The 16,545-nt window shown below is 53.2% G+C and overlaps 2 protein-coding genes across 12 annotated transcripts in view; both read right to left on the reverse strand.

Moving 5' to 3' along the window:
- GNG7 (G protein subunit gamma 7) overlaps positions 1-16,545 on the reverse strand; it is a 179,771-nt gene that overhangs the window by 55,600 nt on the left and 107,626 nt on the right. The window lies entirely within an intron of this gene.
- LOC144580905 (uncharacterized) lies at positions 4,416-13,395 on the reverse strand. The gene has a single exon (XM_078361455.1). It carries the CDS (start codon positions 5,831-5,833, stop codon positions 4,574-4,576), a length of 1,260 nt encoding a protein of 419 aa, XP_078217581.1. The 5' UTR covers positions 5,834-13,395; the 3' UTR covers positions 4,416-4,573.

A 16,545-nucleotide genomic window follows, 5' to 3' on the forward strand; every position in this document is an offset into this window, starting at 1 on the left:
ATTTTTAGTAGAGACGGGGTTTTACTATGTTGGCCAGGCTGGTCTCGAACTCCTGACCTCAAGTGATCCACCCGTCTCGGTCTCCCAAAGTGCTGGGACCACAGGCGTGAGCCACCGCGTCCGGCCGAATGTGTTCTTAACTCAGTCATGCTACGTGAGTCACCAGGGCTGTCCCCTGCGCATGGTTCCAGGAAGTCTCGCGTTCCTGCTGGCAGGGTCAGGACAAGGTCCACCTCGCAGGATGGGGCCGTGGTGCAGCGAGCTCAGCCTCTGTGTTGTATCATCAATCACCACCCACGTGGCCTTCTAACACCATCCACTTAGGACATCACAGTCTTGGGGGGGGTCAGGAATCCGGGAACAGCCAAGCCAGGGTTTCTGCTCAGGGCCCTTGGCAAGGGTACAGCCTGGGTGTTGGCCAGGGCTGTGTCTCATCCGAGGTTCGGTTGGGGAAGGCTCCTCACTCAGCATTCCCTGGGGCTGCTGGGACCATTTCTCTCCCTGTGGTTGTAGGACCTGGATCCCTGTTTCCTTGCTGGCTGTTGGCTGGGGGGCCACTCCCAGCTCCTGGGGGCTGCCCTTGGGTACTACCTATTAGGCCCTCGTCTGGCCTTCCCACAATGCACAGCTCACTTCTTCCTATGGGAACCAGCAGGGGAGCAGCTCCCCAAGACTCTGCTAAACTACAGTCTTCTGGCAGAGTGCGGTGACAGAGTCTGTAATCCCAGCACTTTGGGACGCCGAGGTGGGCAGATCACTTAAGGTCAGGAGTTTGAGACCAGCCTGACCAACATGGTGAAGCCCTGTCTCTACTAAAAATACAAAAATTAGGCCAAGCACAAGGGGGCTCATGACTGTAATATCAGCACTTTGGGAGGTCGAGGCAGGTGGATCACCTGAGGTTGGGAGTTCGAGACCAGCCTGACCAACATGGAGAAATCCTGTCTCTACTAAAAATACAAAATAAAATAAAAAATTAGCCTGGCGTGGTGGTGCGTGCCTGTAATCCCAGCTACTCAGGAGGCTGAGGCAGGAGAATTGCTTGAACCCGGGAGGCGGAGGTTGCAGTGAACCGAGATTGCACCATTGCACTCCAGCCTGGGTGACAGAGCGAAACTCCGTCTCAAAAAAAAAAAAGCAAAAATTACCAGGTGTGGTTGTGCTCACCTATAGATTCCAGCTACTCGGGAGGCTGAGGCAGAAGAATTGCTTGAACCCGGGAGGCAGTGAACCGAGATTGCACCATTGCACTCCAGCCTGGACGACAGAGCCAGACTCCATCTCACCAAAAAACCAAAAAAGCCGTCTTCTATCATCTCTCCTAATCACAGCGATGATCGTGCCAACACATTTCACATAAAAGGCAACCTCACCGCATTCTATAGAATAGAAGCGCATCACAGGCCCGCCCACCCTCCGGCAGAGGGAATCACTCAATCGTGGGTCCTGGAATCGAGACTACCCGCCTGACCAGGCCTCCCGGGCCCCGCAGCTCAGAAAACACACAGCAAAACTGAACAGTCGCCCAAGACGGTGGACTCAGTACTATGAAGCGGAGATTTCCGCTCTGCCGATGCTAGAGGACAGCGGGCCTTCCGGGGGTGGACCCAGCCGGCAGCCAGGTGGTCCCGGAAAGATGATATGGATTTAGCAGCATAGAGACGAGGCGCACTCCAGGTTCATAGAGGGAAAGCCCAGGGCGGTCGGTGGGACACGGGAGGAAAGGCCGGGAAGGGAGAAAGGGGTCAGGCAAGCCGGGTGCGCGGCTCACGTCTGTAACCCAGCACTTTGGGAGGCCGAGGCGGGTGGATCACCTGAGTCTGGGAGTTGGAGACCAGCCTGATTAACATGGCAAAACTCTGTTTCTACTAAAAATACAAAAATTAGGCTGGGCGTGGTGGCTCATGTCTGTAATCCCAGCACTTTGGGAGGCTGAGGTGGGTGGATCACTTGAGGTCAGGAGTTCGAGACCAGCCTGGCTAACGTGGAGATAACTCGCCTCTACTAAAAACACAAAAATCAGCCGGGCGTGGTGGTGCACGCCTGTAATTCCAGCTACTCCGGAGGCCGAGGCAGGAGAATCGCTTGAACCCGGGAGGCGGACGTTGCAGTGAGCCGAGATCATGCCATTGTACTCCAGCCTGGGCAACAGAGCCAGACTCTGTCTCAAAAAAAAAAAAAAAAAAACAGTGTAATATTTTACATATGATATATGCATGTAAACCCTTGCAACAGATTTACATTGAGGAATAAATCCAAATAAAAGAAAACATAGAATATCCCTATATAAAATGTTATCGTGTTATTTTCCTTTTTTTTTTTCCCAGGTGCAGCCTTGCTGTCACTGAGACTGGAGTACAATGCTGCGATCACAGCTCACTGCAGCCTTGGCCTCCCCGGCTCCAGATCCCCCCACCTCAGCCTCTCAAGTAGCTAGGACCACAGGTATGCACCACCAAGCCTGGCTAATTCTTTTCTTTTATTTTTTTTAGAGATGGTGGTCTCGCTATGTCACTCAGGCTGGTCTCGAACTCCTGGGCTCAAGAGATCCTCCCTGGGATAAGATGAGCGAGCCACCCCGCCCAGCCACACGCTTGTCTTACTCAGCATCATGACATAGAGGCTTCCGATATGAGACTCTGAGGGTCTCTGAGGGCTCTGAGGCTCAGACACCCTCTGAGACTCAGCACAGGCAGAGCAGGGACCAACCCCTCGCTAGAACCGGGGACCCGCAGAGGACCCAATACGGGCCCCAGAGGATCGAGGGCAGCCTGGTGCTGACTCTGGCCCTGCTCTCCGTGTTAGAAAGCTATTTGCATTTTTCTATTTGAGTGAATCTCTTGCTCGGATTCTTTATGGAATGAGGCGTAATATAAATATATCAACGGAAGCGGCGCTGTAGCGGTGAGCACGGAAGACTGCCCTGTCCCGCAGGGCAAAGGGAAGTTACGAGCAACGCCTGCCCAGGGGCTGGGCTCAGTGGCCGGTAGCCACCGGTTCCGTCGTTAACCAGGCTGGAGAAGCTGGGCAAAAAGCACCTGTTTGCAGTTGCCGGTCAGCAGGGTCTCTCCCTCCCCGAAAGCCCTGGGACACTGGGGCTGGGTCCTTCTCTCTGGGGTGGGGCCGTTCTGGGCGCTGCAGAGTGCTGAGCAGCGTCCCTGGCCTCCACCCACTCCATGCCAGGAACCAATATCCCGAGACCAAGAATCATCAGCTTCCAACGTTCACATGCCCAAGTAGGGAGGAAAACCCAAGAGAAAGGATTTTAAGGTCACAGAGCTGGAAAGGTGGGGATCGGGGCCTCGAACCCCGGACTCCTGGCTCCCACGGCGGGGTGGGCTGAGCTGTGGGGATGTGCATCCCAGACTGACCCCCGGCATGGAAAACCACCCATGTGGCCCGGTGCCAGAGCCGCTCATCTGTCGCTCGTCTGCGCGAGGCCAGGAAACGGCTGGGAGTGGGAGAGACGGTTAAGGAAAAAACATCCCAAGAATGCACGTCGTTCCTCTCGGGCTCCTCAGCCGCCCCCGCCTGCAGAAGGGGGTCCAGTGATTCCCGGCTCTGCCTCGGCATCTGCGTGCGGGATGGGTGCCCCTGGCCGGGCAGGTCCAGACAGCAGGGTCTGGACGGGGGGTGTGGGGGGTCACCCGGACACACCTGACACAGACCACGTGGCTCAGTTTGTTTTGAAATTTCCCTGCCCAGGCGTCACCCAGAGCCGAGGCCACTCCCAGCGCCGCTGGCTCCCGTCACTGTGTCCCGAAGCTCAGGGTGGCCGGGGGCAGGTGGGAGGGCAGGCACCTGGCACTGATCCAGACCTGCACCTTGGCCATCAGGCTGCCCCGGGGAGCCGGGTGGCCCGGACGATAAATGGCCAGGTGAACGGGGTGGGTGCAGGGAAGAGCGCTCCCTCTGTGAGGCTCTAAACCCTGAGCACACAGCGTGTCAGTTGGGGATCGTTGAGTGTTTGCCTCTGAGGTCTGCAAGTGTTTATGGTAACAGGAGGACTGAGGAGGACGCGGGAGGGACACTGCTGGGCAGCAGCTCCGCCTGCTGGTCACCTTCCTCGGGGACACGCAAGGACAGGCCACCGATCAAACGGGCTTTGGCAGAAATGCGGGGAGCAGGAGACGCACCCCCATGGGCAGGTGATATTCTGATCCCCAAACCTGCAGATCCCCAAGCCTGCCCTTGTATGCCCCATTTCCCAGGAACTGCAGATTGGGTGTCCTGGGGCTGCCATAAGAAAGCACAAGTTGGGGGCGGGGAGGAGGGCCTTCGTACCTGTGACAGACGTGGCCGGGCGCGGTGGCTCACCCTGCAATCCCAGCACTTTGGTAGGTCAAGGCGGGTGGATCGCGAGGTCAGGGGTTCAAGACCAGCCTGGGCAACATGGCGAAACCCCATCTCTACTAAAAATACAAAAAATTAGCTGGGTGTGGTGATGGGCGCCTAGAATCCCAGCTACTCAGGAGGCTGAGGCAGGAGAATTGCTTGAACCCATGAGGAGGAGGTTGCAGCAAGCCAAGATGGTGCCATTGCACTCCAGCCTGGGAGACAGAGCAAGACTCTGTCAACACACACACACACACACACACAGACACAGACACACAGACACAGACACAGACACACACACACATAGACACAGACACACACACAGACACACAGACACACATAGACACACACACACAGACACACAGACACACATACAGATGCAGACACAGACACACACACATAGACACACAGACACACACACACATAGACACACACAGACACACACACACACACACACACAGACACACACATAGACACAGACACACACACACATAGACACAGACACACACATAGACACAGACACACACACAGACACACACACAGACACACAGACACAGACACACACACAGACACACACAGACACAGACACACACAGACACAGACACACACACACAGACACACACACAGACACACACACAGACACATAGACACAGACACACACACAGACACACACACACAGACACACACATAGACACAGACACACACACACATAGACACAGACACACACATAGACACAGACACAGACACACACACAGACACAGACACACAGACACAGACACACACACATAGACACAGACACACACACAGACACACAGACACACATAGACACACACACACAGACACACAGACACACATACAGATGCAGACACAGACACACACACATAGACACACAGACACACACACACATAGACACACACAGACACACACACAGACACACACACAGACACACACATAGACACAGACACACACACACATAGACACAGACACACACATAGACACAGACACACACACAGACACACACACAGACACACACACAGACACACACACACAGACACACACAGACACAGACACACACAGACACAGACACACACACACAGACACACACACAGACACACACACAGACACACACACAGACACATAGACACAGACACACACACAGACACACACACACAGACACACAGACACAGACACACACATAGACACAGACACACACAGACACATACACAGACACACATACACATAGACACACACACACAGACATACACACACATAGACACAGACACACACAGACACAGACACACAGACACAGACACGCACACACAGACACACACACACAGACACAGACACACACAGACACACACATAGACACAGACACACACACAGACACAGACACACACAGACACACACACATATAGACACAGACACACACACACACACACACACACACACACACACATATACCCTCTCCCAGTTCTGGAGGCCAGAGGTCCAAAATCATGGGGTCTGCAACCTGCTGCTCGCTCCAGAGGCTGCCCGGGTGGATTCCTCCTGCCTCTTCCAGCTCTGGGGGCACAGGTGTCTCTCGGCTTGTGTCCTCCTCCTCAGGACACTAGGCCAGACTCCACTGGGACTTAAAAAAAAAACCTTTGCACCCCCCAGTGCCCGTCGCACAGCACGCACTCAGTAAAACTGGAGGAACTCCAGGGGCAGTGGGATTCAGGGGTGCCCAGGGGTCAGGGCCCAAACGCGCAGGTGAGTGAGCCCGGCCGGCCCCAGCAGCCCCAGCCCCCGCCCCGGACATTGACCTGCTCACCCCCTCATGCTGCCTGTCTGAGGTGGGGATAGGGGGAGGCCCTGCTGCTCTCCACCTGGTTCTGTCTTTTTTTCCTTTTTTGAGACGGAGTCTCACTCTGTCGCCCAGGCTGGAGTGCGGTGGCGCGATCTTGGCTCACTGCAACCTCCGCCTCCCAGGTTCAAGCGATTCTTCTGCCTCAACCTCCCGAAGAGCTGGCACTATGGGTGCGCGCCACCATGCTTGGCTAATTTTTCTATTTTTAATAGAGACGAGGTTTTGCCATGCTGGCCAGGCTGGTCTCCAACTCCTGACCTCAGGTGATCTGCCTGCCTCGGCCTCCCAAAGTGCTGGGATTGCAGGCGGGAGCCACTGCACCCAACCCTCTGCGTGACTCTCTTATTTTAGAGAAAAAGTTTTGCTGTCAACGGGCTGGAGTGCAGTGGTGCAATCACAGCTCACTGCAGCCTCAGACGGGATCCTCCCCACTCACCCTCCCCAGTAGCTGGGACTACAGGTACCATCAAGCCCAGTTAATTTTTACGTTTGTTTTTTTTTTTTTTTTTTTTAAAGAGATAAGAGTCTCGCTATGTTGCCCAGGCTGGTCTGGAAGTCCTGGGCTCAAACGATTCTCCTACTTCAGCCTCCCAAACTGCTGGGAGTGCAGGCATGGCTCCCGCACCCGGCCTCTGCCTGGTTATTGAGGTAGAGGCCGATGTCTTCCTCCCTCATCTTCCCCCCACATCAGGCCCTAAGAAAGACTTGACATGAACCTCACAGGAAAATGCACCATGATATCCCTCATCGGAAGCGCCTTCGCTGCAGGCCCAGCCTGAAAGTGACGAATCTGTGCATCTGCCTCTCTCCTCCCCCAGTAGAGCGCCCAGTGGCCTGGGTGACAGACTGATGGGGGAGTCCCTCAGGTGGCCTGGAGCGCCGCTGTCAATTCCTTCACTTGCAAATTACCCAGGAAGGGTCAGCAGAAACACTGAGTTCCCAGACCGCAGGGGGGTGAGAACAGGTCTGAGGCTGTCGGGTGGGACGTGGTAGGGGGGCCCTCACTGGTCCCAAACACAGCAGCAAAGCTGTGTCTGCAGCCAGGACGGGCCCGGCCACACTCCCAGTGCCCACTTCTGCAGGGGTTTGTGCCCTGCCCTGCAGGGATGGGACACCTCCCCTTCTCCTCAAGGGTGGGGACACTGTGACATGTTACTCGACAAAGTGCCTGGCCGGGCCCTGTTGACTCTGCATCACCCAACAGACGTTGGAACAGTTCGAGAACCGCGATACGGTCTAAGAGGCAGGCGCAACTTTGTGGACTAAAATATGAAGGTTTCACAAGGTGACATGTGGCCAGTTGCTCGATGTGTGTTGGAGAAACAGAAAGTCCGGGAGGGGTTGGGGAGGTGAGAATAGTTTGTGGAGGGTCTGGCATGCAGCCTCTGCCCTATAACCTTCGCTTTTAGCCAGGATGCCAGCATCGTCCTACGTCACCCGCCACCCGAACAAGCAAGATGCAAATACTTTTTGCCAAAGTGATGAGAGACGAAAAGTTGAGGTCCTTAATATATAAAGATCTCCAACAAATCAATAAAAAGTGAACAAACCAACTTAATACCTGTGGGATCGTGGATCACAAAAAAACACATGGAAATGGGAAAAAATGATGAAATGTGAATCAGCCCTATACCTAATACTGCAGCAAGGTCGGTTTTCTTAGTGGAGATACACGTTCTGTTATGTTATGGAAGTGGTTATGGAAGCTGTCAGCCAACGGGGAGCTGGTTGAAAGGTGCACTATTTCTGCATCTCTTCTGTAAGTCACAGATTATCTCAAAATTAAATAAACAAACTGTTAAAAGTGAACATAATCCACAAAAAGCATTATAAATGTTTGCTATGAAAAATTTCAAGCTCTCCAGTAAGAAAAAAGGTTATTGATCATATAATGAGATGTTACATTCAGGCTTTAAACGACATTTTTTTTTTTTTTTTTGAGACAGGGTCTCACTCTGCTGCCCAGGCTGGAGTCCAGTGGTGCAATCATACGTCACTCAGCCTTGACATCCTGGGCTCAAGGGATCCTCCCAAGTAGCTGGGACTACAGGTGCATGCCACCATGCCTGACTAATTGTTACATTTCTTTGTAGAGATGGGGTCTTGCTATGTTGCCCAGGCTGGTCTCAAACTCCTGGGCTCAAGCAGTCCTCCTGCCTCAGCCTCCCAAAGTGCTGAGATGACAGAAATGGGCCACCACACCTGGTCTAACTGGCAAGTATTTTTAAAAAATAGATAATCGCCAGGGATGGTCAAGGCGTGATAAATCATGGAGTGGGTGGAGGACATTGGAATAACTGTCCTTGTAAGCAAGTCTCCTCCGGAAAACTGTCCTAAGGTTACGTTCGTAGGACTGAGCATAGGTGCACACAAGCGGTTTACCTGAAGTATTATGGATAAAGGTTAATAAATAATAAACAACTTAGATGCCTCGCTTGAGCCCAGGAGTTCCAGGCTGCAGGGAGCCCTGATGGCGGCAGCACACTCCTTCTTAATTTAGGAGATTAGTTAAGTAATCTACAGTATAACCGTGAGGTAAAACACTTGAAACTCACTAAAAAAGATGTCGCAAATCTGTATTTGATCACGCGGAAAGATTCCCATAATCTATTCCTAAAATAAAAAAAAATGGTTAAGGAACACTATCAGCAGATGATTCTATTATTATTTGGAAAAGCACATATATGCGTGGGTGCAGTGCATTTTTTTTTTTTTTTAAACAGAGTTTCACTCTTGGTGCCCGGGCTGGAGTGTAGTGGTGAGATCTCAGCTCACTGCAATCTCCGCCTCCTGAATTCAAGTGAGTCTCCTGCCTCAGCCTCCTGAGTAGCTGGGATTACAGACACGCGCCACCACACCTGGCTAATTTCTGTATTTTTAGTAGAGACAGGGTTTCACCATGTTGGCCAGGCTGGTCTCGAACTCCCGACCTCAAGTGATCCACCTGCCTCCACCTCCCAAAGTGCTGGGATTACAGGTTTGAGCCATCACATCTGGCCTTAATTTTGTATTTTTAGTAGAGATGGGGTTTCACCATGTTGGCCAGGCTGGTCTCGAACTCCCGACCTCAAGTGATCCACCTGCCTCCACCTCCCAAAGTGCTGGGATTACAGGTTTGAGCCATCACACCTGGCCTTAATTTTGTATTTTTAGTAGAGATGGGGTTTCTCCATGTTGGTCAGGCTGGTCTTGAACTCCCAACCTCAGGTGATCTGCCCACTTTGGCCTCCCAAAGTGCTGGGATGACAGGCGTGAGCCACTGTGCCCAGCCAGTATATATTTTTAACAGTACAGATGTTTGAAAGGACTAAAAGTCACCAGGACTGCTTAGAGAAGGTCGGCTCCAAGACTGGGGAGAAAAAAATATTATATTTCCGGAGCATCTTTTTGTGCCAGAAAGTAAGGGAACTCTAGGAATTATGGCAACGTCTCAGAAAGACACGGCACCAGCTTGGTTGGGTGCCAGTGATTATTCATGCCTATAATCCTAGCACTCTGGGAGGCTGAGGTGGGAGGATGGCTTAAGGTCAGGAGTTCAAGACCAGCCTGGGCAACACAGAGAGACCCTCTCTCTGAAAATAAAAACCAAAAAACGCTGGCATGTGATTGTAGTTCCAGCTTCTTAGGACGCTGAGCCGGGACGATCGCTAGAGCCCAGAAGTTTGAGGCTGCAGGTGAGCTGTGATCACATCACTGTACTCCAGCCTAGGTGACAGGCAAGTCCTTGTCCCTAAAAAAATAAAAGAATTAGCCAGGCATAGTGGTGTGTCCCAGCTACTTGGGGGGCTGAGGTGGAAGGATCACTTGAGCCCAGGAGGTGGAGGCTGCAGTGAGGCGTGACTGCACCACTGCACTCCAGCCCTGGTGACAGCGCAGACCCTGTCTCAAAAAAAAAAAAGAGACAGGGAAGGAAGGAAGGGAGGAAGGGAGGGAGGAAGAGGGGAAGGGCGGAAGGGGAAGGGGGAGGGAGGGAAGGGAGGGCCTTGGTCTTTGAAAATACCCACCAAGGTCTTTAGGGTTAACAGAGCACAATGCTTCAACTTAATCTCAAATGGATGGAAATCAATCAATATACACGCACAGCTACATACGTATAATTCTGCGTGTGTATAACTGCATAATATGATATATAGTAACTGCCTTTCTGCGTATACATAGATAATATCCACGCATATCCCTATGCGATTTATACATAAACACAGACACACATAAATGTGTAGACACACACACAGCCAACGACGGAGTGACGCAAGAGAGAGAAGAAGAAAAGGAAAACTAGGAGGTCGGGCGCGGTGGCTCACGCCTGTAATCCCAGCACTTTGGAGGCCAAGGCGGGCGGATCACCTGAGGTCGGGAGTTCAAGACCAGCCTGACCAGCATAGTGAAACCCCGTCTTAAGAAAAAGAAGAAGAAAAAATCGGGCGGATGTAAACAGCTGGCATATTTGAGTATAAAGAGTTTATGAAAGTGCTTGGAGCTAGTCTCACAACTTCTCAGTAAATTTGAAGCTACTTCAAAAACAGCCAGTTAGAGACAGGTAGCCTGGGCCGGGCGCGGTGGCTCACGCCTGTGATCCCAGCACTTTGGAAGGCTGAGGCAGGCGGATCACCTGAGATCAGGAGTTCGAGACCAGCCTGGCCAACATGGTGAAACCCCGTCTCTACTAAAAATACAAAAATTAGCTGGGCACGGTGGTGCATGTCTGTAATCCCACCTACTCAGGAGGCTGAGGCAGGAGAATCGCCTGAACCCAGGAGGCAGAGGTTGCGGTGAGCCGAGATCGCGCCATTGCACTCCAGCCTGGGCAACAAAAGCGAAACTCCGTCTCAAAAAAAAAAAAAAAAAGAAAAAGAAAAGAAAAGAAAAATTAGCTGAGCTGCAATCCCAGCTACTTGAGAGGCTGAGGCAGGAGAATCGCTTGAACCCGGAAGGCGGAGGTTGCGGTGAGCCGAGATCACACCAGTGCACTCTAGCCTGGGGGACAGAGCGAGACTCCGTCTCAACAAAAAACAAAAAGCACGCAGGCTGGAAGATATTTTAACAGTCTTCGTCTCCAGATTGGGATTCCTGGGGAGCTTTTCCTGTAAAAATATTGGAGACGTCGTTCATCGACCATAAGCTTCACCCTCATAAACTGCAGAATTCAGTGATTTCTCAGTATCCTGCCTTTAAACCTTTGTGTGTGTGTTACTTTTGTAAACAGAAGGTCGTGCTATTGTGATGACGAGAAACGGGCCTTTGCCGGCCGTGGCACCAGGGCTGGCTCAGCGCAGTCTCGCAGGTGTCACGATGGCGTGAGAGCTGGGGGGATGGAGAGCCCGCGTCTTCCACTGCCGCACCCTCCAGCTGCGCCCGCCCCAGCCCAGGCAGTGTGGCAGGACCCCTGTTGCTGCAGGTGCCGGGGGCTGGCGGCTGCGGGCATTCCCACCTTCTAGAGTGACTTTCACACTCCCTGATGACTTTCCCATTCTGCTCAGCTGGCCCATAAATTCAAAGAGACGGCCGCAAACGGAGAACCTGGGATGGCGCGTCTGGCGGGGGGAACCGGGAGCCGGCGGGGCCAGACAAGGTGCCGGTGACCTCGGTCCCCCAAGAGCTCAGCTGAGGCTGAAAGGGAAGGATGGGGAGGGAAGGACGCTCGAAGGCTTTGGAAATGAGCCAGCTCGGGTGCAAATGCCAGCCCTGACATCCGACAGCCAAAGGTTCAAGTGAAAAAGGCAAAATTCTCACACACACGCACACACACATATACACACACATACACACAGACACACACAAACACACACACAGAAATACATACAGGCACATACACACATATACACACATACACACAGACATACACACACATACACATATATACACACATACACACAGACACACACACACAGAAATACAGACACATACACACACATACACATATATACACACATACACACAGACACACACACAGACACACATACACAGAAATACAGACACATACAGACACACAGACACACACACATACATACACACAGACACAGACACACACACACAGACACAGACACATGCATACACACACACACATACACACACAGACAGACATACACACAGATACACACATACAGACACACATACACAGACACACGTACAAATAGACACACCGACACACATACATACACACATACACATATACACACATACACAGACACACATATACACATACACATACATACACACATACACACACATATACACACACACACACACACACACACACCCCAAGCATCCCTCAATGGGAACTCAGAGTCAACAGAATGTCATCTTGGGCCAGGTGCGGTGGCTCATGTCTGTAATCCCAGCACTCTGGGAGGCGAGGCGGGCGGATCATTTGACGTCAGGAGTTCGAAACCAGCCTGGCCAACATGGGGAAAGCCTCTCTCTACTGAAAATACAAAAATTAGCCGGGCATGGTGGTGGGAGGCCTGTAACTTGGGAGGCTGAGGGAGGAGAATCACTTGAGCCTGGGAGGCAGAGGTTGCAGTGAGCAGAGATCGAGCTATTGCACTCCAGCCTGGGTGACAGAGCAAGACTCCATCTCAAAGAAAAAAAAAGGAGCAAGCATGTCACCTTGAAACCATAATGACAGTGGAGAAACCTGGCATACACTCCTGCGCCAGGTGATCAAGCTCACCAGCAGTGAGAAGTCATGTGGGTATCGTGCCCTTGATGGCATGTGATGAGAAGGCCCTCACATCTGAGGTCTTTCTGCCCAGAACCCGTCACTCCAGTGTGACCATGAGAAAAAAACACTGGACAAATTTAATCAAAGGACAACCTACAAAACCCCTGACCAGACCTCCTCACGACTGTTCAGGGCACCAGAAATAAGAACTTCTAGGAAACTGTCTCAGCCCAGAGGAACCTGAAAAACAGAAAGGCTTCTTAGGCTAGATGGATAGATGATGGATGGGTGGTCAGATGGATGGGTGGGTGGATGGGTGGGAGGACAGATGGATAGCTGGACAAATGGATGGATGGGTGGGTGGATAGGCAGATGGGCAGGTGGATGGGTAGGTGACTGGGTAGATGAGTAGATGGATGGATAGGTGAATGGGTAGATAGAAAGGTGGATGGGTGGGTGGAAGGATGGATGAGTGGATGCATGATTGGGTGGATGGTTGGGTAGATGGGTGAATGGGTGGGTGGATGGATGGATGGATGGATGGATGGATGGATGGATGGACTACATGGCTTGGTGCCTGGGTGGGTGGGTGGGTGGATGGATGGACGGACAGATGGATGGATGACTAGGTGCATTGGTGCGTGGGTGGATGGATGGATGGATGTATAGATGGATGGATGGGTAGGTGGGTGGATGGATGGATAAATAAATGACTGGCTATATGGGTGGGTGGATGGATGGTTGGATGGGTAGATGAGTAGATGGGTGGATGGGTGAATAAGTGGATAGATAGATAGATGGGTGGGTGGAAGGATGGATGGTGGATGGATGGATGGATGGATGGTGGATAGATGATGGGTGGATGGATGGATGGATAGGTGGGTGGATAAGTGGATAGATGCTTGGGTGGATGAATGCTGACCACATGGATGGACAGAGGATGGGTGGATGGTTGGATGGATGGTGGATGGATGGTTGGATGGATGGATAGATGGATGGTGGATGGATGGATGGATAGTGGATGGATGGATGGACAGGTGGGTGGATACGTGGATAGGTGCCTGGGTGGATGAATACTGATGACATGGATGGATGGAGGATGGGTGGATGGTTGGATGGATGGATGGATGGTGGATGAATGGTTGGATGGATGGATAGATGGTGGATGAATGGTTGGATGGATGGATGGTTGGATGCATAGATGGATGGTTGGATGGATGGTGGATGGATGGATGGATAGATGGATGGATAGTGGATGGATGGACAGGTGGGTGGAAACGTGGATAGGTGCCTGGGTGGATGAATGCTGACGACATGGATGGACGGAGGATGGGTGGATGGCTGGATGGATGATGGATGGATGGATAGTGGATGGATGGACAGGTGGGTGGATACATGGATAGGTGCCTGGATGGATGAATGCTGACGACATGGATGGACGGAGGATGGGTGGATATAGGCAGATGTCGGATGAAATAGCTATAGAGGCACACACTCATCTCCGTGTATACGTGCATGTACACACACATGTATTCCCACTCATATCTTCCATACAAACACACGTATTTTCAAGCATGTATTTCCCACGACTTTCCTAAATTTCGGTTTTCCGAGACTTTCCAATCTGAGCTTCCTCCTGCCTCCTCCCTCACCCCTTCCTCTGTCCACAGATGTCCAGTCACTAAATTCTGCCAGTCTGGCTCGCACAAGGGGGTCAGTTACTGATTTCTCTTTCCCACCCCCACCCCCTTGACAGGCACGGTCTCGCCGGCATCCTTAAGTATCAGGAGGGGTTTCAGCCTCTTCTTGCCCCTCCATGTCCTCACCACGAGGCCACCATTTTCCTGACACGTAAGCCTGACCCCCTAAGTCCTTGACATAATCCTGGCTTTCCCCCCCAGGCCCTGTGGACATGGGGGGCGGTGGTTCTCTGGGGTGGGGCCGATGGTTCTCCCGGGTGGGGCCGTCCTGAGCACTGCAGGGTGCTGAGCAGCGTCCCTGGCCTCCACCCACTCCATGCCAGGAGCTCCCCCTCCAAGTTGCGACAACCACAGATGTCGCCAGACGTCGCCCAGTGTCCTCCAGGGGCCAGGATCAGCCCCAGGTGAGGACCACCGGCTTGGAGGCTTCACCACGGAAAGTTGCAGTGGCAAGAAGACACCAGGAGGGGGCGGCGCGGCGGCTCACACCTGTAATCCCAGCACTTTGGGAGGCCAAGGTGGGCGGCTCACACCTGTAATCCCAGCACTTTGGGAGGCCAAGGTGGGCGGCTCACACCTGTAATCCCAGCACTTTGGGAGGCCAAGGTGGGCGGCTCACACCTGTAATCCCAGCACTTTGGGAGGCCAAGGTGGGCGGCTCACACCTGTAATCCCAGCACTTTGGGAGGCCAAGGTGGGCGGATCACACCTGTAATCCCAGCACTTTGGGAGGCCAAGGTGGGCGGATCACACCTGTAATCCCAGCACTTTGGGAGGCCAAGGTGGGCGGCTCACACCTGTAATCCCAGCACTTTGGGAGGCCAAGGTGGGCGGCTCACACCTGTAATCCCAGCACTTTGGGAGGCCAAGGTGGGCGGCTCACACCTGTAATCCCAGCACTTTGGGAGGCCAAGGTGGGCGGCTCACACCTGTAATCCCAGCACTTTGGGAGGCCAAGGTGGGCGGATCACACCTGTAATCCCAGCACTTTGGGAGGCCAAGGTGGGCGGCTCACACCTGTAATCCCAGCACTTTGGGAGGCCAAGGTGGGCGGCTCACACCTGTAATCCCAGCACTTTGGGAGGCCAAGGTGGGCGGCTCACACCTGTAATCCCAGCACTTTGGGAGGCCAAGGTGGGCGGATCACACCTGTAATCCCAGCACTTTGGGAGGCCAAGGTGGGCGGCTCACACCTGTAATCCCAGCACTTTGGGAGGCCAAGGTGGGCGGCTCACACCTGTAATCCCAGCACTTTGGGAGGCCAAGGTGGGCGGCTCACACCTGTAATCCCAGCACTTTGGGAGGCCAAGGTGGGCGGCTCACACCTGTAATCCCAGCACTTTGGGAGGCCAAGGTGGGCGGCTCACACCTGTAATCCCAGCACTTTGGGAGGCCAAGGTGGGCGGCTCACACCTGTAATCCCAGCACTTTGGGAGGCCAAGGTGGGCGGCTCACACCTGTAATCCCAGCACTTTGGGAGGCCAAGGTGGGCGGCTCACACCTGTAATCCCAGCACTTTGGGAGGCCAAGGTGGGCGGCTCACACCTGTAATCCCAGCACTTTGGGAGGCCAAGGTGGGCGGCTCACACCTGTAATCCCAGCACTTTGGGAGGCCAAGGTGGGCGGCTCACACCTGTAATCCCAGCACTTTGGGAGGCCAAGGTGGGCGGCTCACACCTGTAATCCCAGCACTTTGGGAGGCCAAGGTGGGCGGCTCACACCTGTAATCCCAGCACTTTGGGAGGCCAAGGTGGGCGGCTCACACCTGTAATCCCAGCACTTTGGGAGGCCAAGGTGGGCGGATCACACCTGTAATCCCAGCACTTTGGGAGGCCAAGGTGGGCGGCTCACACCTGTAATCCCAGCACTTTGGGAGGCCAAGGTGGGCGGATCACACCTGTAATCCCAGCACTTTGGGAGGCCAAGGTGGGCGGATCACACCTGTAATCCCAGCACTTTGGGAGGCCAAGGTGGGCGGCTCACACCTGTAATCCCAGCAC

This window comes from Callithrix jacchus, chromosome 22, assembly GCF_049354715.1.
Source record: "Callithrix jacchus isolate 240 chromosome 22, calJac240_pri, whole genome shotgun sequence".
Classification (NCBI taxonomy): Eukaryota; Metazoa; Chordata; class Mammalia; order Primates; family Cebidae; genus Callithrix; species Callithrix jacchus.

What these genes read in the sequence shown, in the direction of transcription:
- LOC144580905 (XM_078361455.1), bottom strand. Translation starts at nt 5,833, where the DNA reads ATGATTTTGGACCTCTGGCCTCCAGAACTGGGAGAGGGTATATGTGTG.